At 41.1% G+C, this 24735-nt stretch overlaps 1 protein-coding gene across 1 annotated transcript; it reads right to left on the reverse strand.

The window, feature by feature from the left end:
* Nucleotides 1-455: 455 nt before the first annotated feature.
* Nucleotides 456-24481, reverse strand: LOC144729081 (receptor activity-modifying protein 1-like). Its single transcript, XM_078608973.1, has 3 exons — nucleotides 23915-24481; nucleotides 20747-20885; nucleotides 456-6173 (listed from the first exon to the last, which is right to left on the reverse strand). Exons 1-3 carry the CDS (start codon nucleotides 23964-23966, stop codon nucleotides 5918-5920), a joined length of 447 nt encoding a protein of 148 aa, XP_078465099.1. The 5' UTR covers nucleotides 23967-24481; the 3' UTR covers nucleotides 456-5917.
* Between the last annotated feature and the right edge of the window lie 254 nt (nucleotides 24482-24735).

Consider the following 24735-nt stretch of genomic DNA (forward strand, 5'->3'; position numbering starts at 1 on the left):
ATGAAAAGAAACACGTATTTGACCACGTGCTGAGTGCTTACACACAAAATAACTGTGGCTGGGTTGGGGCAATTATTTGTTCTTGTAAACATGAGATGCCTGAGTAAATCAAGCATGCTGTCATAAAAAAAATAGCAGCTATAGAAGGGCTATCCAAGCAGGAATGATGGATGTGGTTGTTCAGGCTGAGATATATAGTGCACGACTGCATAGGTCGACACTAACTCTCCATAATCGAGTGGCGTTCCAGGCTTTGCTTGCTGACACTTCAGCTCATACAGCCCATGCTTATTTCTGTGCCTCTGCAATGTCCAGCTGTTGCCATCCATACCCATCACACTATAACAGTGCTTTCCACTGTTAATGAACGCGCATTTGTATCTGACAATGTCGCGTGAGCGTTCACCAGTTTTTTTTTCCCAGTGCGGTCATACAATCGTCACGTGCGCCTTTGATTTTCATTGTTTTTGTTTTATTGACCATAAATAATTTAGTAAGAAGTGCAGTAGTCATGCAAAAATACGTTTGAAAATAACATCTGACTATGAAGAGTTTTTTTTGTTTAAACATCAAAGTAAATTTTCGTCACACATCTGATGCAATCGCCTGCAGATAGATTATTCTGCCATGTCATATTTAAATCAATTATTGTAAGCCCTCATTTGTGACCGTAATTGTGTATGTGATCACACTTTAATAAGCAACAAAAGACAACCTTGGCATTAATTTTAATAGTGTGTGAAGGAATATTAGACAATTCAATTGACATAATGAAGTATTGTCAAAATATATGAAACTCAGCTGTTTGTTCATAAAGTAATTCAATAATTACAATGAGTTTTAATATACTAAATAATGTTAGACGTAGTCATTCATTTGTACAAGTGTAAAGCTAAACATAGTAATACAAACAAGAACAATATAAGCAACGTTCTGAAATTTAACATTTGAAATAAGTTACTTTCAGACTGCAATATTTTTTTTAAAGGTTACGTTCAGGCTGCAAAAAAATGAAATTCTATTATTAACTAAAAAAAACTCAACTTTTCCGATGAAAGTGTTTCCATCTGACAAGATAACAAAACTTTACCAGCATAACAGCACGGGGATAATTTTGTTTCATACATTCGTGATGGTCTCCAACTGAGACTGTACTCTAACTTGGAAAACAACCGCTGATCCCCCACTGGCATTTGAAGTTATCTCCAACAAGTATGGCCACTTAAACTCATTCTCTTTTCACCACAGCGGCATATTTATTTTGGAAAACTGGCAGCAAGTCAACCAGCTAATTAAAATATGAGGGCAGATCTTGCAGAGCCTATGACAACAAACTGCATGGTAATCAGTTCCGGATGATCAAAAGCGTTAGTTGCATGTTGACATTGAGCTGAGCTCTTCAAGGGCCATAATAGTGGCCTAGCCTCAAACATCCCACACTGTGCAAACTAGTGCGAGGTCAAGATAAACCCATCTGGCTCTAGTGAGCCCCATTCATTCTGGCCCAGTTACTCGGAGTGGGCAGCTGGGTAAGGGCCTGTGTAGACCAGGACTAAAGAGAAATTCAATCCAGCTCTGGGTATCAGTTTTGTGCCTGAAATAAGGGCCACTAGAGTATGGTTATACTGTGTGCATATTATGCTAGATACAGGCCTGACATCACACATGAGAAGGGTTATTGCACTTTACATTAAACTTCATAAAATAACTAACGATATTAGACATCTCACCGAGAAACTAACTTCTAATTTGTCACACTTTATATTTACACGTTACATGCCACACATTGGCTGGAGCAACTGTTTACACCCTGAAAATGCATTCAGGCTCTAAGTAACATTTCTGTTCACTATTGAGCATACAATAGTCTAATACTCTTTATTTAACTAAATTAAAAGCTGAAGAAACTCAACAATTATATATAAGTCAGTTTTCCAACTATGGAAAATGCACTGTGTGCCACAACTCACCAACCTTGCCAATTCCCCACGAAAACTCAACGCATTCGGCAATATTGCCCATGTCTGCGTTAATAAACGGTGATAAATGAAAGCCACTTATTACATTACATAATGTTGCAGAATGTTGTCCACTTCACAAAAAAATTGCAAGTCGCCTTGATAATAGGTTTATGTGAACCTTATGGCGGTACCCCGAGGTACCATAGTACCCCGGCTCTCGCATAATGTCCGTGATGCAGTCATTTTTAGTCTGTTGATGGTCGGCGATGCGGCAATCGACTCATCTCGACGAGCTGTGGCGCATACGCGAGCGCAATCGTCCTCGCTGCGTAGCACTGATTTCGGATTGATTGGTACCCCAGTCGTGGAGTTAAGTAACACCCCTGAAAAAAATAGTGTCCCAGAAATAATTGTCTCGGAGATTTTGTATTATTTGGTTCCCCGGGGTACCGCCATAAGAATCATATACAGAATATATCGTGTAAATCTTATCATTTTGACATTTTACTATAGTACTGCTATTTTTAGATTTTATTTACTTGTACAACATGGCATGTAGGGATGCATATATAGCCATGTTTGTTAACAATTACAGATGGTACAAAAACTGCAAAATCAGTGCCAGATCACCAATCCCACTCAATCTGAAGCCTCGAAAACTTTATGGATTTTCATGTGGCCCCCGCATATCCCTCTTGTGATGTTTTATCACATAACACAGTCAATCCATTACAACAGCAGGCATTGGAGGGTAATCTTGTTTGGGCTGCAATGGATTTGGCTTTACTTTTTTTGAAAATGTACATTTTTGGGCCAAAATCTCTTCCAATCAAAAACCACACGCAAAAAAGAATGCCAGTGCGTATTTATAATTGACCTACTATGTTGAGATATTTCATCCTACTAGAGCTAATTTTAAGGACAAATAACAAATACCACATCACCCCATGATCTCAAGGGATCAGGTGACAATATTTAGCATAGCCCAGTTTTTTTCCCGTCATGAACACAACACACATCCCACGTCACTCCCTAACTCTGATTCAAAATCATACCAATGGAAACGATCATATAAGCCAGAATTCCAGTTAACACGTAGGTGTTTATTAGCTAAAGTATCATACAAATTGTATTTGCAAGTCTTTATTTAATATTTAATTGTCATCGTCGCTTCCGCTTACATTTCCCTAAGTGCACTACACAATCAGCCATGTGATGTAACAATGAATTCATTCATCAATTATGTCAATTAATGATGCAATGATTCATCATTAAAATAGGTCGTGAGCTGTTATGCTTACGATCCAAAGCTCCAGTTTTCTCATCTGCACGTAGACATGAGACCACATCACCCCAATGCTCGAATCACTGCATTGTTTCCCTCTGAAATCTCAGGTGAATTTCAGCATCACGCTCACCCTCCTAAAATCTTCAATGGCCTCGCCTCTGCCTATATATCTCTTCTCATCTCATTCTACTCCCGTTCACACACTCTCGCTCCAGGCTTCCTGTCGTAAGCCTTCAGGCAACCTTCACTTAGTGGGACGTCAATCATTCTCGTCTGCAGCCTCCATTGTCCGGAAATCAGAATCTTTATTTTTTATTTTGACTGGAGGAATCCGATGAGCTATGAAGCTCTTTTTCACAGATGTCTCTTTGCCCATGCTCAAAACCCTGCCTCTGTTCAGATTTATCCTTGCATTGCCTTATTACTAACTTTCCTCTCGCTCTGAAATTAATATGCCCACTGTTTATGCGCACGCTATATACTAAATGCACATTGTAATATACTGCAATTTCCTCACGTAAACCCTACAAAGGACTAGAGATTCTACATGCACTAGAACGTCGAGACAAACCAATAAATACATTCTGCGATTGAATTGCAGCCCCAAACTGTGATTGAAAAAGTCATGTGCAGTTTCTCAAAACCCCTGGGCTTTCACATTGACAGAAGCCTTGTCATAGTTTTTGATGTCTGCCTCTAAAAAAACATTATACACCACACACTGTGCGTTTTTTTTCTGTTTACCGGGCCATTTAAAATGCTCAGACAATCTTCATATGCAGTACAGCGATTCAAACTCTATGTTTTATAATTAATTGCCTTATTAGTAATTCATTATTCAGAAACTGGGCTCAGCTGGGTCGAGGCTTAGTGGGCACAGCAGCGGGTTCTTACTCATGAGACGAGGTGCAAATCACACCGGGGTCTGCTCAGCCCAGCGTTCCTCCTGATTCCATACATTTCACAAACATCCAATGAACATCTCTCTTGGTGGGACGTCAACAGTGGTTGTCATCTGGTGAGACAACCCCCACCAAAGGACTGAGAAATTTCCACCACCGACTCTGGAACGTTAACAGATGCCCAACGCCTGTTGCCACGTGACTTGATGCAATGCAGTTATGGATTTGTAATACGAAGAGATTGGCAGACAATTTTATTATCCTCAGCACATTTAATTACGGTATGCATAAATATGAATGAGAATGTTCAACCGTGCATAGAGTGCTCATGCATTTTGAGTCAAAGGTCCTGCCTTAAAATAAGTTGAGCCGCTTCTTTCGTGTGGTGCAGCCAGTCGGAAGATAGCACAATTCTCACCACCACAAGGAATCTGCTGATAGGTTTAATGCAGTAAACCCATTTACTTTCTGGGGTGAGAGCAATTGCACAGGGGTTTGCACAGTGTTTTATGAGCCCAGTGGCCTCCGTTCAATTCCTGGTCAAGGGAAACATTAGTGGCGAGTGATATCTGATATCAATAACCCACATTGATCAGTGTGGTGAGGTATGGTAACACACTCCTCATGACTGCCATGATATGCAGAGGTCTTCAACGACCAATGCATTGAAAAGGACTGCAAAATGAGTGCTTGTAGATTATTACCAATTTAACTGCTTGGTATTTGAACACTTGAATAGAGTATGCTGAGATTTTTCAATTGCCTTGACAGGTATCAATTCTGGATCCATGAATTGTGATCACTATGATAACAATGAAACATTGGCAGCAGTTACAGTTGTTTTGGGGAATATATGTGATATCGATTACCCAGCTTCATGGCTGCACAATTTAAAATTCCTGGTAATGGCAACACAAAGTGTAAAAATAACGATGGCATTTGGAATTTCAGCAAATAGGGCATTTTGTTCGCTAACTTGGGTTCCAAAAGTTCGAGAAGTGCTGCAGCAGATTCTGTATCATTTGTTATTGTTGATGATGGATGACTTGTGGTATACAACAGTGTGGCTTTTTACTTTTTGTCCACATTCTAATGGTCAACAATATGAATCGACTTAATGTCGTTTAAATACAAGCCAGAAATACATGAACAATCCCAGCAACACATTACAGTGAACAAATTGGTACTTTTTTGCCATATATACTCTTCATTGCTGCATATTGACAGACCATGTAAAATCTAACAAAACAGCAGCAGCAAGGCCAGTGGAGGCTGCCATAGGACACAGATTGTGACTGATTGCTATAACTCAGCTCCACTGCAGACTTACCATTGCTCTTTCCATCTTTCTCTATTTTCTCTGCTCATTTTCCAAACATAAAACTCCCAGGTCATTACCTCAATATTTAAATGTAAATTACCCAGTCCACATACGCAGAGAGATTATCATCTCCCCCCAAAAACAGATTAGGCTTTTTTTGCCGTGCAGATACACCCACAAAATCCTAAATCTGGCATTGCTTTGTTTAGCTTTCTCGTGTGCAGGAAAAATGCTGAGAAAGTACGTTCATATTGGAAGGACGCTTGCTCCAACCACGAGGAGAATGTAGGTGGAGGTCAGGCCCAGAGGTGCAGCATGGTTGAAATGTGCTACACTGCGACGAATTTAATCAGGGTCCCCTGTCTGCCTGCCACCGGCCCTTCTCTTCGCAGTCCGTCCACCAGTGCAGTTGCACTGCCTGCACACTCGACAGTCACGCCACCGCTCAGGCCACTCCCTCCCGCCGCTTGCTGAGCCAGACGATGAGCGCCGTGAGAGCGGCGGCGAGCATGGCGGGGCCAGCCACCAGCAGCCCCAGCACGGTGTCCGGAGGGTCAGCCAGCACCGGCTCGTCCCGGGAGCAGTTGGAGAAAAAGCGGCGGTGGACGTCCAGGAAGAACGCGTCCACCACCGAGTTGGGCCAGAAGCAGTCGCTCTGCCCTGCCTTCTCCTGCGTGCAGTTGGTCAGCGCGTTGTAGAGGCTGCCCGTGGGTTGTCGTTTGGGTTCGGGGGGGCGGTGAAGACACATGACACTGGTTATGGACAGTGCCAGGGATAGATGGAACATTGCTCAAGGTCCATTCGCGCATGCATTTTATATCCTGCCAACAGTTGTGCTGAGCCTGGAAACGTGTAGAGCTTTAGCACGGTATTCTCTGTTCGCTGTATGTAATATTTAAATGTTTCCTTCGATTAGCACGGTTGGCTATATGCAGTGCAAAAGAAGCACCAACATAAATACATACATTACATAATGCATAGCAACTAGCTATGTGGCACTGTGATAAAGCACTTGACTGACTGTTGAAAATGATGAATTGTGGGTCGCAGGACAACTGAGACAGTCATCAAGTTCAAATTTACTTGTTTAACCAAGGGAGAAGTCAAGAGACCAGGAGAGCCTTATTTACAAGAATCACCTGAGTATCACGTTGAGGTTTGATTTAAAACAAATTAATGTTTTTATTGTGGGAAGTGAGCAGTAGTTATCCAGTGAGTGACAGGGCCACTCCGTTTCAATGTCAAATTTCTATTCATCACTCCCTTGGGGTCGCCAAAAGGGGTGAAGGTCATCCAAAGGTCATTTGAGCACAAGGGCCCTTTGACTCTTAAATTATTAAGGCTTCAGAACATTATACTGGAAAGATGTTTCCTATTGTTTACTGCACAATTTTTCACTACAGCTCAAAACACATTGCTGCAGTATGCCATGGCTGATATACATCTCCAGCCAATAAAGTAATATGTTATAAGATGTACAAAATAAGATCACAGAAGTATGACCAGAGGACAGAGCTTTGGTTCCAAACCTTGGGATATTGAAAGTATGCTTTTAGGAAATTGTCATTTTTGCCAAGGAACCATCATTCATGATCCAAATGCACCTCAGTGTTACGAGTCATTACTGATTGTTATATTACAAACCTATTTTTCTGGAAAATTCTCATTCTCATTTACAGTCATGGCATAAGGTCACATTCCGTTATAGGTAAGCATTTAAATAGAGTAAATGGCATATGCTAAGTGAAATCGTGCAGTTACAGGTTATGTTTACAGCAAATTATGATGTTCCAAAAGGCAATACAGTAACTTCTGATGATGGAGCTGGCATTTAAAACAGTTCATTCATACATACATAGATACATTCATGCATTTATCAGTGACTTAAACGGTCTCTATGTCACAGAGAAGCCAAACTCGCATCTGCATCTGTTTGAGTACTACCGTTAACCGGGTGGAGGTGAAATTGTCAAGTTAAATGATAGGAGGCTTTAATTCCACTGTGAATAAAATAAAACACAATTCATGACGATGAAAACTTGACTTAAAGCTTTCGTGACTGCAGGATTGACGATTGCTTGCGTTGCGATTGAAACGTCGTGATATTTTTATTATTTTTTCTATCTACGTGGCTTTACCGAAAGACCCAAAGAAGATGAAAACTTGTTTATATGGCATTACAATGCTAGGCAATCTATCACATAATGAAATGTGTTGCATGATTATTACAATTTTATTAGAAGCAATTATTTTCATTGTTATTGTAAAATAATAAGGACAATTATATCTGTGAAAGTGTATTCAACATGTTGTGTACCTGTATTGACAAGCTGACATTTAGGAACTTAAATAAATAACAGGGTGCTTAAAAAAAATGTTAACACTTACATGGGACTATCGTTTTTAATGGAAAAAGAACGGATAGTACATTGTAACATGATAACAAATTTGATTTGAAGCTTTCGTGACTGCAGGAATTACTCTTTGATTATTTTGGTAAAGTCAAGTAGAAATAAAATAAAATAAATAATAGCATACGACGTTTCGATTGCAATACAAGCAACCATCATCAGGTGTGAATGAATGCAAGCTCGGAGAGAGACACATATACAGAGAGAGAGAGACAACACAGACACGGAGAGAGACGCATACACCGAGAGAGACACAGAGAGAGACAAACACACAGAGAGAAAAACACAGAGAGAGAAACACACATGGGGGAGAGACACATAGAGAGACACACACGCAGATAAGTTATCTGTGTGTCTCTGTGTGTGTCTCTCTCTGCGTGTGTCTCTCTATGTGTCTCTCCCCCATGTGTGTCTCTCTGTGTGTCTCTCTCTCTATCTCTGTGTTTCTCTCTCTGTGTGTCTCTCTCTTTGTGTATGCGTCTCTCTCCGAGCTTGCATTCATTCACACCTGATGACAGTTGCTTGTGTTGCAATCGAAATGTCGTATTCTATTATTTACTTTATTTTATTTCTAAGTGACTTTTCCAAAAGAACCAAAGATGGTAATAAATGTAATGTTAATAGCTTCACTTGCTCGCCATCATTGTCAACACATGCCTGGAATCTTCTCCAGGTGGTCCCCAGAGTCCAGATGCGTATTTCTTGTGGTGTTGTTGCACATTCCCAGAAGTGTTAAAATATGTTTAAGCACCCTGTATACGCCAATGGGTTACCCTGAACCGTGGGTTTAAAAAAAACTCATCCGTGTGGGTAGCCGAGAACAGCTGTGCCGCTAACCAGTACACGGCTGGAAATCGGTACAGGCCCTGCTAAACAGACATCAAAAGTATGTTTTAAATTAAATAGACATATTGCTGCGTTCATAAAAAAAAACAGAATCTCTCAGAAAGATTTGTTAGTGCAATGCAGCTGTTTCTTTCTGGAACATTCACTGAATTATAGAGCGGCAGTTATCATTCGGCTGTCCAATGCAGGACACACTGGAGACGTGCCCAAAATTCCACTCAAAAGTGCATGCTGGGGGAGTGGCAGCGTAGGTTGCAGGGACACGTAATATAACACCGAGCTAATAGGGGCAGCTCAGCTGGCTGCTGGCAAAATTACCAGCGTGTACTGAGAATTGCCGGAGCCTGGGAGCAGCTTGTCTTATATCTGTCTGGCGTTGCCGTTTTGTGGTCACGAGCAAATAATATATTTGCATTTGTGCAACGTGCAAACAATGCTATAATGGAATTCGATTTAAAAAAATATATATATGTATATAAAGCATCTGAATGCAAAATGGTGTCTAAGAGGCTTTACAGATAAGGCAGGCATAGACATCGAGAGAGTGAGATAAGGGATGCATGCAATGGAGCAATGGTGTGTCATTGTTCATACGTATCAATGAAATACATTTACAGGCTGCTCGAGTAGCAGAATCAAATTGGTTTCCAAATCAAATAATTGTGAAGCGGCACTCTTCTCCCATTTGCGACCCTGAGCCGGTTGTGGAAATTCCCTATCCAAGAACAACCGCTATTGATTCAGATGAATGCACCGAAGTGAAAATACAGAAAGAAAGAAAGAAGACCATATCAGACGATAGGAGCAGCAGAAGAGACACTCACACTCACGTGTTACAAAACTAAGACATTTGTGGTAGGTCTTGTCACGAGGTGAAAGTTGGCATCTCTTAGATTGGATGTATTTGTTGTACGAATTATCCCATTTAGTCAGTTTCCTGGCTATTTTACAATGTGATCCTCTTAAACAGTTAACACAAGTAGCCTGCATTGCACATTATCTGAAGGTGGGCGATCGGAGATTTAGAAAGTCCATTGGCATTGGTTACATTTAATAGGAGCTGAATTTTCTAAAACCTGCTCAGCCTTACTAGAACAATTACATTTCTAATGTTTAATGACTGCAGTGGACAACCCTCCGCAGTTGTTTTTAGTATTGTATACGCAGCATTTTTAAGTGTTATTAACTCATCTGTTTAGTCAATTATTAGATTTCATTCTGCTTGGTTTTATTTCCACATTACAGCTTAAATTGATCCACTTTGCAATTGAATACATTACTAAATCCACATAATAGGCACGTGTGTGCAAACGTTAGCATTCCTCTATTTCAAAATGTAATTAGGATCCCTCTAAAATGTATAAAGCTTATTGTGGAAAACAGCACTGGATTGTGTTTCAAAAACACAAGTAAACCCAATAATGTACTGCACTCGTGTAAGCATACACTAATGATGGCTTTCAGCCATTTTTTTTCAAATCACTCAAAAAGACCGGTCAATCAAACCACCAGTGTCTTCTTTTCCTCTCAGTGACAGTAAAGAAACCACTGCACTTTATTGCAGTACATTGCAGTCACTATCCATTACAGTGCAGCATCTGGTTAGATTCAGCTTGTGTTCGAGCACTCCTTTGCCAATCGAAAGGCTGTGACTTTTAAAAATCCCAGTCACAAGGTTGGCTCATAACCCAAGGCTGATAAAATGTGTCAAAACATTTTTTTACAAGTCAACAGTGATTGCCCTAAAACGACACTGTTCCCCTCGATAGGAATATGGAATTTCCACCACTGGCCTTGGGCCACCAGAGAAGATGAGTTGTGCACCAAGCCTGGTTGAGCGTGGAGACAGGCTGACCACTCTTTGAAGATACTTTAAGACAACGTATTGGCAGGAATGTGTATATATATATTCCATAATAGCACTGTTGGAACATGTTGCATAGAGTAACATAGAATAATGTAGAACAACGACACAGCGTAGAATAAGTAGAAAAGCTCCCAAAAAGACATGTAATGGCTAAACACGAACAACACTTGAATTCATCTAGGGGGTGCAGCACGCAGTTAAGATCGATGGCCTTGAGAGGTGTGCTGATGGTTTGTAGGAACAGCCAGAGGCTGCATTGGTCGAGATAATTGAAAACCTTCCTTGTGTCAATACAGAGAGCAAAATTTAGCAAAAACCCACAGTACTTTTCAGCCAGCAGCTGCATGCATAAGTATTCGTCAATAGTCGTTTTCCCCTGTAACAGTTAAAACTGGGTGTAATTTGTTTAACCAAGTGATTGTTATTGTGCTGCAAAAGGAGTCTTGTCAACATTTTTGCTGGGGGTTTGATCAACGTGGCTTGTGTATTCTTGGCATGATTCCTTATCGAATACATCAGAGGCTTCGTTTCAATCCACTGTTGAATGAAATCCTCACCATACCATGTCGGTTGTGACGAGATGTTAACTACCTCACCTGGTATACAGGAGGTCATGGGTTCAACCGCAACCCTAACGTCTGTATATTTGGAATTCGCATGTTCTTCCCGTGGTCGCATGAATTTTTCTCTGGGCCCTCTGGTTTTCCCCTCCACATTTAGACATGCGTTTATAGTATTTGGCTGCTTTGCATTTCCACATGATAAGACACTTTGTTGAGCTATCATTTGTGGCCAGGTCGCTTCTGAAAAAGAGCTTTATAACTCAGTGGGCCTGACCTCATAAAATAAAATTGTTTCGTTTTAGTGGGTTTGCCCATACTTCACCATACTGGTCAGTGCGGGTTAGTGAAGGGGGAGAGTGTGGGTGGAGACCCGGACCCTGGACAGGTTTAGATATCACTCGCCACTGATGTTAGCCGTGACTGGAAATCAACCTCGGACTTGCCAAGTTCACAGCACGAGTGCGCTATCCACTCCACCACCACTGCAACAGGATCGGCAGCAATCACACTGTCCTGCCAAACCAACATCTACAAGCAGTTCATAGGCCAAAGAAGACATACGCACCACCTATAATAGCAAAAATGTAGTCGTAGCTATTTATTTGGCAAAATTATTTGATCACTTGATGGCCCACTAATTTCAAACGGTTCTCACACAATTCACTGTTATTGGCCCCATGGAGAAATTGGGAGCAATTGGAGTTATGCCACCTTAGCTGGTCCCAACAAGTGAGAAATAGGATCTGGGCTCATGGACTAAAGGGGCCTCTGTGGCAAGGTAGAACGTCAAACTGTCCTGTGGCCTCAAGCTCAGCCTTCACGTACATTTCTCCCTGGGCAATCAAAGAATTTAGTGCCCCTTCAAAATAGTAACCAAAAATTGACCCTGCCATTTGTTGTTATGTAATATCTTTCACGTGACTTGTGTATGTACATGTTACCGATTACATGTAAATTGAAACCTATTTTACCATTGTTTCAACTATATATTCGAACAAAAATCGGTCAAATTTTGCAGAAAAATATGACAAGTACCACAAAAGAAAACCAACATATTACACACAATTTAAAATGTATAATATAATATAAGCAAATACAGAGACGATGGCATTTAAAGAAGGGCGTACTGTGTGCAGTATGGCGGTATTGTAAACCAGTGGTGTTCACTCATTTTCAGAGGGAGGCCACTTTCGCTGGTAAAACATCGATGTGAGGGCCGCCACACATTTGAAACGATTGTTTTTGACAGCACGTTGGGGTTGTTTTCACATGTTGTGTATTGTCGGGGGTCAGCACGTCAGGTGCCCCACGAAACGCCACCAGGGGCCGCTGGTGGCCCGTAGGCCTTGCAATTTACGAACACTGGTCAAAGCCACTTTACCGAAAAAAACCAAAGAGTATGTATCCTTGCAATCACGAAAGCTTCAAATCTAAAACCATTACCATTTGTCGACTTTCAGAAGCCATGTATGATTCGAGGAGATGCACATTACTGCAAAGTATTTCTGTAGCTAGTTATAAGGAATAAAAAAAACATGACCTCGTCGTATTTCGTAACGCGTAAAAATAATAGAGGATCCATAATGTATCGAGCATGGAAATGTTGTAAACTCTGAGACTTGATCGCCCGTTAGGGGGCCCTGTGAGGTAATGCGTCGTCACACACGCTGCCCAAACAATTGCGTTCTCTTAAATGTGTGTTTTACAACGTTGTAGCGAATCAATGTATTTTGAAATCGAATTCCGTTCCCTAATTCGTTGCGGCTACGTGACAGTAAAACAGCATAAATGTATTTGTACTGTACTTCTACGTTCCCGCATCTGTACTTCTATTAACCCTCACTATCATGGTTAACCATCGTAAAATAACACCCATGCCCCCCCCTCTCTATGGGGAGGCCGTCATTTCAGTGGATTGACGAAGATCTGTAAATTGTGGCGATTATTCCACAGTATGGGTGTGCACAATCAGAATACGTGATATTATTCATGCATATGCAGTGTTTCCAGTCATGGCAGAATAAAAAATTGCCAATTACATGTAAAACCAAATTAGTGCATGTTTCAGCGTGTCCTTATATCCATATACTAATTCAGACACATCTCCATCGAAAGGCATTTCAGTTTGCATTCCGAATTCCAATTTGTGTGCTCAGCATATCTTAGCATTACACGAAAATAATGTTGCTTTGCACCTCATGTAATGCTCCTCCTGAGCACACCCACTTGAATGTTTGCCTTATACCGACTATAATCACCCAGGAATATGTCCTTAACGCTCGTGACGTCACTCCACATCGACCAGCCTCCCTCATTAATATTCATGAGCAGGTGACGTCCTCCAAATGGACACCCCCCCACCCATCCTCATTAATAATCATACACAAGTGACGTCACTCCACATCGAGCAGCCCCCCTCATTCATAATCATGAGCAGGGAACGTACTTAAATAGACCCCCCCCCATTCATAATAATTAGCGGCTGACGTCACTACACATATTATAGAATTAAAAAACCCTTCTCATTTAGTAGTTTGTTGATATTTTGATGGGTTCTGGTAATCTTGTACGCATCCTTGACGGCAATGATCATCTGTCTTATTTTACGTGGCATATCTTCACGCATTCTTCTTCACATTTTATCGAAGCTTCGGGCTCATTTTCAATTCCAGTCAGTTCTAATAAACCTGGAATAAATACTGCATTCAATTTTCTCTAAATATACATCTGCATTGTTAAGATAAGCCCCTGAAGGAAGCGCAGTGTGCTCCATGGCATCCCGAAGCACAAAGAGAAGCAAACACAACCCAATCCACCGCCCAAGATACACAAATAGCTCCATCCAAAGAAAAAAGCTCCCCCAGTAGCACGCTTCTGGGGCAAGTGCTGTTCGCGAGCACCTATGAAGGCCAGCATGGCACACGACGAGGGGGTGGGTGGCCAGCACCACGCCCGACAGCCTTTGTCTCCCTAGGGCATGGGTCGGCAACCTACAGCTCCGGAGCCGCATGCGGCTCTTTACGGGCTGCTTCTTGTCGATATGTACGTATGTACAGTATGTACTCAGATGCATTGCGGCTCTTGAAATACTGAATTTTGTACCGAATTGGAAAGAAATGGCTCTTCTTGTTATTTTGGTTGCCGACCCCTGCCCTAGGGGAAGCGCAGGAGCGGTTCAAATAATTCGTCACTGGTGTTGGCCGTAAGCGGAATTGAAACTCGGGTGCCCAGGTTCGTAGCGCAGCGTGCAACAAGCTTGAACTACCGCTCCCCATCCAAAGAAACCTCCCCCTTCAGCAATATAGTTCCTGATCCACCACCCCCATTACATCTCATATGAATGCAAATACATTGTTTATATATATCGCCTCAAACATATTTAAAACAAATTCATTGTGTGCTCTGACCCATTAGACAATAAAGAATGATCAAAGGGACAGTGAGGAAAACGCAGATACAAGGCACGGAATAAATAGTTCATGTTGGTAACATTCATACTTCTAATTTACATGAACTTGCATTAATTACAATGCTATTCATGCTGTACACTATATGATCAAGTTATGTCAGTCAAAAGCTGCCTAAGGTGTTCAGTATTCATATTTTATTAATTACTTAGTTTGCCAAAAAACAAATTTGCATTTCGTGAATTCAAAATTAAAATGCTAAAAGTAATGCGGGGAAGTATTTCTACCAGAGAATAAACACTCATTCCTCGTGTTAATGTTCATCATTTTCAGAATTGATTACCGATTCCGAAAGTCAAGAACTGGCAATGGATTTCAATGCTATTTTAGTCCCGAAAGCACCGAATCGCACTTGTGGGAACGTACCAACTGCACGGGCGGCAGACCTGGCGGTAGATAATATATGGGTAAACAAATCAATAAATAATATATGGCTAAATAAAAGGTAGAGGTGCAGCCTTGCAGTTGCTTGCTCACGCCACTGCCCGCGGTGGTCTCCGTGTGGAAGGAGCTTCAGAGAGAATTCGCTCTCCTCTTGCACAGTGGCCAGGAGTACTCCACACGTTACCCCACCACACATGACCTGCCGATCGAAAAAACAATGATCTATCCTTGACTCAAAGCTTTCGTGACTGCAGGAATTTGTATTCTTTGGGTCTTTCGGTAAAGTCACGTAGATAGAAAAAATTATAATAAAATAAAATTAAGTAAATAAAAAATAAAAAAAATATCCCGACGTTTCGATGGCAACACAAGCAATCGTCATCAGGAGAAAAAACAGGGGGAAAGCTGCTGAGGCAGGCTGTTTTAAAGGTTTGAAATGGGTGTAGCCCAAGGGTCATAAACGAAGTGGGCGGAGCTAGTGATGTTAAAGTTAGAAATTTGCATGTAAATGTAAAATCAGAGATTAGCATGTCAATGTAAGATCGCAGCGCCGCCGTCATTAACCACAAAAGAAAACCTATCTGCACAGATACATACGGACAAGAGAAGTATTATCTAACAGGCGTAGTTTCACTGTATTATGCATACCGTTATGACAAAAAAAGGACTTAAGTCGTGTCGGCAGTTTGAGCAGCTTTGGATAAGACTCATGTTCCTGCCCATACCCGAGCATGGAGTGCATTCGCTTGTTCAGCTCTTGTGCGCATTCGTCCTCGCTGCTGCGCTTGGATGCCGACATGACAACAGAATGATCCGCACCAGGTGGGTCACGGCGTTTATGTGTGCGGTGGGACGGAGTCGCCAAAAATAAATTAATTCATTACAATTTTGACTTCCGTAGAAAGCCGTGCTGATCGGAGGCAGCTCTATAAACATTCCTTTTTTAACTGAAAAATGTAATGTTCACTGCTAGATTTTTCTAAATATGTGGAAAACTGGTCGGCATTTCTTAACCATTTTAATGCCAATTAAACTTTAACTACCCGAATTTAGCTTAAAAGTCATAGGTTGCACATATTACTCGAAGTGTAGCAACTGCGTATGTTTCTAAATCACATTCATTATTTTCAAATGATACACATCGAATACATAACTATGGCAATGCACATTGACTGGAGGGCGTGAGCTATGACTCTTGAAAACATTGTGCTAAAAATAGCCATTTATTTGTCAACGAAGTTGGTGTATGTGCATTTCATAATGAATAGTTCCTTTGTTGGTGCATCCTAAAAGGCACACATGTGGTTTGTTGAAATAACAAAAGGAATGATGAATTTGCCGAGACTTGTTCACTGAACCAAATACAGCGGGACATTGCACACACTGAGGCCCTGAAAAATATATCACCAACAGAGCAACTGTGTGCGATAAAATATCTCCTTCAACAACTAATGCATAGTAAAAGGCCAATTGTTATTGTGTGTGTGTTTCGTAAATATGTATGCTGTCCACTAGCCAACCTCTTTCTAATCTTTATATTAATAATGCAAAGGTATGCAAATGTTCAGTAAATACATTGTCAACAATAAAAAAATAACTGCATGGACATTTCTCTTGCGGTGAAAATTCGCATTCCTGTTACATATATATTTACATGAACACACCTGTGGTCACTCCACTCTTGGATGAGGGCCTCTCCAATGCCTGTGAGTGTCGTCAGGGCTATTTGACTATAGTTCACCACGTTGGGTCGTGCAAGTTGAAGACAAGGAGCCAAGCTGTGGAAGAACTTAAGTTGAGTGCAACAATACCTTTCGATACATAGTCCTTGTCCTCTGTTGCCCACGACAAAGTAACACAGCAGCCCATAGCACCTGTTTGTGTCCGGCACTCACCAATCCAAATGCTCAACTTTGCTTAGCTTCCGAGATCAGACGAGATCGGATGCATTTATTGGATGAGATCGAAGGCACATAATATAAGCAGCCCATATATACACTGTATAGGACAGTGATTTTATGGTCACCCACTGTTGTTCATTATACCAACTCTTGAGGTTTGCCGAGCCAAATCAATCCTGTCTGGGCTTTCAATTCTGAGACTTGCAAGCACGAATCTGCTTCTCCTCTAGAGCCTTTGCAGCGATTCAATGTACACAATAGAGTATACATTATTATAAAGTCATTGCAAGATTACTTTTGCTGTTTGACTCTTTTTACATATATATAAGTTATTTCTGCTTGGTGTAAAGTACACATTTTCTGGAGAACGTTAATCTCTTCACCTCACCAAGTGCCTATTGGAATCTTATCTGTGTGTGCTCAATGAATGTCAATATAGCTGTCCATATTTGCTGCCACGCAATTGACAGAAAAGGGCAAGCCTCTCACCAGTGTGGATTTATGTGGAAAAAAGGCTACATTTGACTAAATACATAAGTAGACAAAATGAGACATTGGAAGGAGACAAAGTGTCTGCTTGTTTATTTAGTTAATTATATTCTTCACAACGCTGCTAATACTGATTTTGTGTAATATATGTGAATTGCACCATTTGTGTGACTCACAGTAACCAACACTTGGCTATGTGAACATCTCAATTTAAAACATAGTATTGCTTCCATTCCTCCCGTGGCACACAATGTTCACATATCAACTTTAATTAGTAAAGCAGCAATGGCATAGCCTGTGCTCCACGCAATGGCATCGTTGAATTTCAAAGGATGCTTACTGAACAATTACTCAATACCAACACGTGCTGTTCTCTCACCTCACAAATACTGATTATGCATCTATGATTTTGTTTACTATTCTATTTTATGGTAGTAGGGTTTCTGGCAGTGACTAAGACTGAGAAGGTACTTAAGCTTACAATCTGTGCCCCAGTGGGCGTTCTTTGCCAAGCCAGCATGTTAGCTGCGTGTGATAGACCATTTCACTTTACCCTGTGCAGCGATGGGGTTTCAGAGGTGAAAAGGGTCTGAGAAAAGCAAATTTGATGTAAACCTTCATCATCTATCATCCATGTGCCAAATGTGTTAGATTTTATTAAAATAACACAAGATGACAAAAATGCATCCGAATGTTCTCCATTATATTGCACTTTCCCCATACATGGATGGGAGAGCATTATACTGTACGTTTATCAGGATATACAATGTGGAAGTTATGAAAAGTTAATACATAAATTATATGCTGAATAACTTTTCAGAAAATATTACTGGGTATATGTGTTATGTGTACGTGCATCTGCACGTTTAGCAAATTTCCCTGCTTATGGCTGCTGCAATTTCCAAAATAATATTTGTCTACGGCAAAATCGAAAATAAAATTTGTCCAGCCACAATTGCATCGATGCATAATATTCACGTTATCGCAATGTTGCTCAATGTACTGCGAGGCAAGATTACCATACATAATACGAATGTCATTGGTACGTGTAAATACTCAACTCATATCATGAAAAAGGTACATGTTAAAACACAATCATTAAACACAAGATTTTGGCACCAGTGACTTTTTAGATATACTGTAAGAATAAGGAATTGTAGTTATTCAGTATATCCAAGCACTCTATATCGCTAAAGGCACTGCTTTTTTAAGTTCTTAGCTCCATTAACGTATTCACACCATAACATGCAATGCAATTATCATATAGTAATGGTGTGTATCTAATATAAAGCTATTTGTCTCAATACTAACAACGTGATTTGTCAATACTACTCGTGCACTGAAAGCCAAATGCAGTCATTAGGATCATGTACAGCCCTTTGCCAATGCCCTGCTGAATGAAGGCCTCCCCACCACCTTGTCAGTCATGGAGATTGCTTGACCTTGCTTCACCATGCCAATTGATCAGTTCAGGTTTTCAATTATATCTTATGTTAGCTATAGCCAGGGATTAAACTCAGGAAACAGGGGTTCATAGTATAGCCCCTGCTCTTCCCCAGAGTATCACAAAATACATTAATGGAGATAGACATACATTATATTATATTCTCGGTAAACTGACTTTCAGGCAACCCTGTGTGTTGGTTCTCGTAGACATCAGTTTTCAAGTGTCATCTCTACTGGCTCTATGTGTCCATGATAGTCAATGTACTGATACATATGGACTCAAAGTAGGGATGTTATTTCCATGTGAAAAAAACTGTCTTTTACCAGCAGCAGTTTTATTAACTGTACAATGTTGACCTTGTGGACACTAATCCTGAAAATATCCAATAAAACTTTAATCTTGTAAATTAAAAGCATGTATTATGATGCAATAGCAGCTGTACTAGTTAAAGAGCCTTACAGCACAGAGCCTGAGAAAGTTAATGGAGCTCATCCTTTTTCTATTTATCTTGTAAGTTCCTAACATACACGGTTCATTAATCAAGCAGTACATTGGAAAGAAGTTTATTTGCCTTGTTTTGTCGTTATTAATATATACACCTGACATGGATGTTTATGAAAGCAATTTCAATGTATTCCAATTTTCAGCACCAATAAAAAAAAGATTTAATTAATAATTTTAGCCACTCAATTGATTTATTCAGAGATGTTTGGTGTTTTATGACATTAAATCAACTTCTCAAATCGCAATGTTGTGGAAAACAATTATATTGCAATAAATGCCACGTAAAAAATAATTATATCAACACTTGCTTTATGGGCAGTTCAATCAGAGTAAGGAATAATTTTTATAAACAATCGTAACTTATGTGCATCACATTATTAAAGTCAGTTCGACCACTGATGGTTTGACAAAGTAGCCATCCTAAATTGATATTTGATGTACATGTATCCAGCTTTGAAGAAGTCAAAGACATTGGAGTCCCATTTCACACCCGATATAATTATTGCTGTCAAGAGAGCAGGAAATAGAATGATTGAAACACTGGAAGCCAAGCTGCTGTGTCTTGTTCAAGGACTGTTCTCTGTCAGGATACGTCACACTGCTGTCAACGAAGGGAGATCAGATTCCAGTGTTCCCATTATTAAACCTACCTCTGTAACTGTTGGCGATATAATTGACACTCAAAGAATGATAAACTGTGCTGCTTATACTACTTGTTTTCTTATATCAATTTGTATGCGGATATTGGGCTTCAAAAAGAGTGTTCACATTTTAACAACCCCCAGTCGCACAATTTGAAACATTTTTTTTTTATCTAAGAAAATGTTGAATGTACAGAAACAAATCTCCTTGCTGCATGACCTATGAACAGTGCTTGATTATTAGAATGTAATATCTTTTGAGAATTATGGGTGGTTGAAGAATTATTTTTCCAAATTATATGCAACGGCATATTTGCTCACTGCATTTGACAATTATTTACTTCATAAGCAGTGATTTTAGCAATGGATTTATTTTGCAAACATTCAATGGGTTAATATATTGCTGAAGAGTTCTCTATAGAAATTGATTTTCTTCACTGAGGAGTGAAAACTTAATTTTTTTGTAAAAATCTGTGTACTTTCAAACATAACTTATTTTTGGCTAATAAAAACTGCGGATAATCACCTCCATGGCTGCATCAGAACCTTTTCAAATGTGTGTTTGGTGTGCACACACAGACAACATTATGGACGTCATGTTACTCCTGCTGGCATATGCAGTGTTTTATTAAAAAAATTGCGCACCCCTCGTGCGAGTGTGCATCGCAAATGATGAATAAGTACTGAGTGCTACCTCCGAAAGAGATGGGCTACCGCAACTGGCTGAATGAAAAAGAGAGGGTGTAGTAAGCACCTGCTGATAATGAGCCAGTCGCACCAGTAGTCTGATCCCAGCTCCTCCATGTGGCTCTTGAACATGATCAGGCACTGCGTGTCGAGGTTGTTCTTCAGCTCCAGCTCATTGCACATATGGACCGGGGCGAAAGGCCACCCTGCACAAATGAAGGAATGGCATTTAGCATTGCACTTTCCCTGTTATTGGTGTCCTTGTTAAAAACGAATGTATTGTGTCATTTTCAAACTGGCCTCATTTTAAATATGTACCGACCTTAAAAATAATGTGTTCCGTAATTATGTACTGTGATACTGCATTGGTATATGCAAAGTTATTCCTCTTGACACGGCATTCATCATGTATAGACGTTTGTCAATCCACTGCAGGATTAAGGCCTCTGGACACCGTGCAGGATATAGAGGTTGTTTGACCATAGTTCACCATGCTGATCAGTGGTGGATGTTAAAGGAATAGGGGTGTGGGGGCCAACCAGGACCATTTTAGACTAATCTAACCACTGATTTCAGCAATGGCTCGGAAACAAACACAGGTCACCGGGTTCATAGTGCAGTATGCTGACCATTGTGCCAGGTTACAAAATAAACAAAGGCTTGCATTGAACGCAGTGCATTTGATTAATCTATTTACTATACAAAAATCCAGGAGCATGTCAAAACATACGTGCATACGGTACATGCATGCACGTATGCATTTAAATTTGGGTCCGTCCATAAATGACATCACGCACCTAGGGGGGAGGGGGGGTCAGACATTTGTGACGATTTGTGACGAGGGGGGGGGGGAGTTTGAGAAATGTGACGTCACATCAAAATGCGCAACTTTAAATAAATATAGACAACACGTTCTACTTAATTAAATATACTTTTTAATAAAACTTTCTCCTACAACATCAGAGTGCAGCGCCACATGAAATACGCACTGCAATGACAATAGTTTAAAGCGATTTGAAGCATGTTTTATTTGGGGGGGGGGGGGGGCAGAGCTTTGTGACGTCATATTTGAGGGGGGGTCTGACTTTTTGTGACGCCGTGTGACGAGGGGTCAAAAATCGTCCAAAATCGCGTGACGTCATTTATGGACGACCCCTTTGACAACCCTTTCAACATTAGCTTGAGTAAGACGTATGAGAAACAAAAAAAGAAGTACATTTGCATGAGCATAGATGGCAGTTGGTAGAGCTGTCGACGTTGTCAGGATTAGAGTGAACGTGCCATGCAGACCCGACAAAAGGGTTACATATCGACAATGCCTTTAAGGCAATACAGTCGCTAAAGAGATGCACACAGATCCAGGAGTGACGGAAATTCTCAATGGACATCGCAACTGCCAGAGCATTTGCAGATTGCCATCACAGCCGCTTGGGGGTGCAATTTTAAAAGAGCACCAGAAATGTGAACGCGTTTTACACTGCATTCGTACCTACGTCACGGTCAAAGATGGTTATCTATAAGTGCGTGTCTTTTTTTTACACCAGTAATGCATGATAACACCGTACCTGTACTGTTTGTCTTAGAATAAAAAAAATGTAAGAACAATAGCTACAGGAGGGAAACACACTTGAGAGGAGCTACATGAATTATCTCATTGTAAGGCAGTGGGAGATTGAAGTGACTTGGGGAGGGCTTCATCCATCAGAGGATAGATGATGGCTCATGATGTTTATGAGAATTACGAAAGCATTATTTAACCGTTTATTAGGTTTCTATTAATGGATCAGACGTCAGCTTATATCTGGTTATGACCTCCTTTCCAATGTTATGCTTGACGTTCATTTGTACTTGGTTAGTATAACAATTACAAGAGCCTCAAACAAATTATGACCTAATGCTCTCTACGCCACTGTTGCTTAACCCCCTCCACATCAGTGCCTTTACTTTAAAGTCTAGGTATCCAATTATGTGTGAATTCCCATCATATTTACCAGCCGCATCTTTTAATTAGTGGGAAAAAAAATCAACCATAGGGGGTCAAGAACAAAGCAGGTTGGAGGTCGCTCTTTTTTCTAAATGTCTTCATTTATCCAGACTCGTTCCCAAATGTGTTAAGGTTATGGAAAATGCTCCAGAACTAGGCCACCACTAACCCAAATATAATTGAGTGGTAACCTACTTTTTTAAGACTTGTGAATAAACAGCTGGCCAGACTATACAGAGCTAAAAAATGATCAATCGAAGGTTAACTTCAGATGTATTTCATATATTTAATCCTACTACTTTACGCTAAAAGGCTAATATTTACCATGCACAATGGAGAAACAGAATAACGTAAATATCCAGGATACGTTTTTTTTTCATTCTGCATCCAACGGATTGTGTCATTATTATCCAGTTTAGCTGTGGGTACACATCTGCTAGGCAACAAGCTACATTAGCAATGCCAATGATTCAAGTTCGTTGTTTTAAGCATCGTATTCACGTGCATGCATGCACACACATATATCTTATATGTACACAGTAATCTACTTACATGTGTAATACATTTATATAGTTTTACCTAATTGGCTGTTCTCAAGGGACCCTCAAATAAACATTACAATTGATAGTTTTGCAAAATATAATTAAAATGCACATTATGCTACCTTCAACCGTTCATAAATACGTATAACGTCTACCTTGGAATAGATTAAACATTGTGGTCATTCCCAAAATAAATTGCCTACCGTACCACGGGTATCCATCCGTCTATCTCGTTAATACCGCTATAAGCCACGCGGCTTCATAACATATACTCCAATGTGATACTCTGTAGAGTGTAGACCTTTGCCAATCCACTGCTGGATGGAGACTTCCCTACGCCGTGTCGGCCTTCGTGGCTGTTTGACCAAACTGTACCACGGCTGGTATAAAGAGCACTGTTATGGATCGGTCCGCATAGCAGTTGCTACCGATGTTAGCCGTGGCCAGGAATCGAACTCAAGTGGACATATTCATAGGGAGGTGCGCCTAATCAACGCGGATACTGTTTACTATGTTTACTCAGCACTTTCCCCAAACATTCTATCAAATACGAAAATAAGTTTATTTGAACGCCCCTGTACGAGAGAGATGTGAATATAAGCACAGAGAGTTGCAAAGAGTGGCCAACTGGCAGTCTACGACAGTCACAGAACCATATATGAGCACGTCCTCGTGGTACAATTGCAGTACACGGCAGAAACACACTTACCCAGCAAGGCTAGAGCCGCCAGAGTCCTGAGCGCAGGTGAGCCTTGAGCCATGAGAGCTGCGATCTCTATCCGCCAGGTGAAAACGGTCCGGATGAATCGGCCAAAATCTCCAAGCCCATCTCACAAATTAAAGAACAAAAATCCACAGGCTAAGCGCACGAACCAGGAATTAAGAAAAGGTCTGCTATCTGCCACTATGCAGGAACACTGTGTAATATTGAAGCGCCGGTGTTTCGTAACGCCTCTTGCGTGAGGTTTTTTGCTGCGAGAATAAACTTGCTTGGGTGCACGTTCAGGCGACGAGGAAGAGGAAGTCGTCCCGAAGTTAAAACGCGCCTGTGGTCGATCCACACGCGCACATCGCTGCGTGTTGCAGGGCAAACGGACTGTGAGATTCCCAGGAGCAGAGGCGGGCGTCGCTGAACCGAGGCAGCCGCTAGCTCTCCCACGGACGGACTGGGGGGGGGGGTGACACACACGGGGGTCCTCGTTTGGCGCAGTTCAGGCTCCTCGTTGGCAGACACGTGGCGTTGCTCACTCTAATAAGGGCGGCGTTCTCCCGGTAGGAGGGGTCCTGTGTGCATCTCACACAGGACCGGAGAGGGGGGTGAGAGTGCGTGAGAGTGTGCGAGGATGTGTGCGCCCCTCTTGCACAAACTCGGCGCCTGTAAAAGCAAAACCAGAGACGGGTTCCCGAGTCAATTTACGCGAGCAGAGGCGCGGTGACGGACGCCCAGAGTGCGAAGAGCTGACAGCCATGCAAATATATGAGCGGTGCCTCCTCGCATTAATGCATTCGTTTGCCTGTGCAGAACACCCC

Source organism: Lampetra planeri, chromosome 2, assembly GCF_965212315.1.
Source record: "Lampetra planeri chromosome 2, kcLamPlan1.2.h2, whole genome shotgun sequence".
Lineage (NCBI taxonomy): Eukaryota > Metazoa > Chordata > Hyperoartia > Petromyzontiformes > Petromyzontidae > Lampetra > Lampetra planeri.

Coding starts and splice junctions, on each gene's coding strand:
- LOC144729081 (XM_078608973.1), bottom strand. CDS start 23,966: ATGGCTCAAGGCTCACCTGCGCTCAGGACTCTGGCGGCTCTAGCCTTG. Junction 20,886..23,914: donor GGCGGCTCTAGCCTTGCTGG/GTAAGTGTGTTT, acceptor TCATTTGTGCAG/GGTGGCCTTTCGCCCCGGTC. Junction 6,174..20,746: donor GACTGGCTCATTATCAGCAG/GTGCTTACTACA, acceptor ACCCACGGGCAG/CCTCTACAACGCGCTGACCA.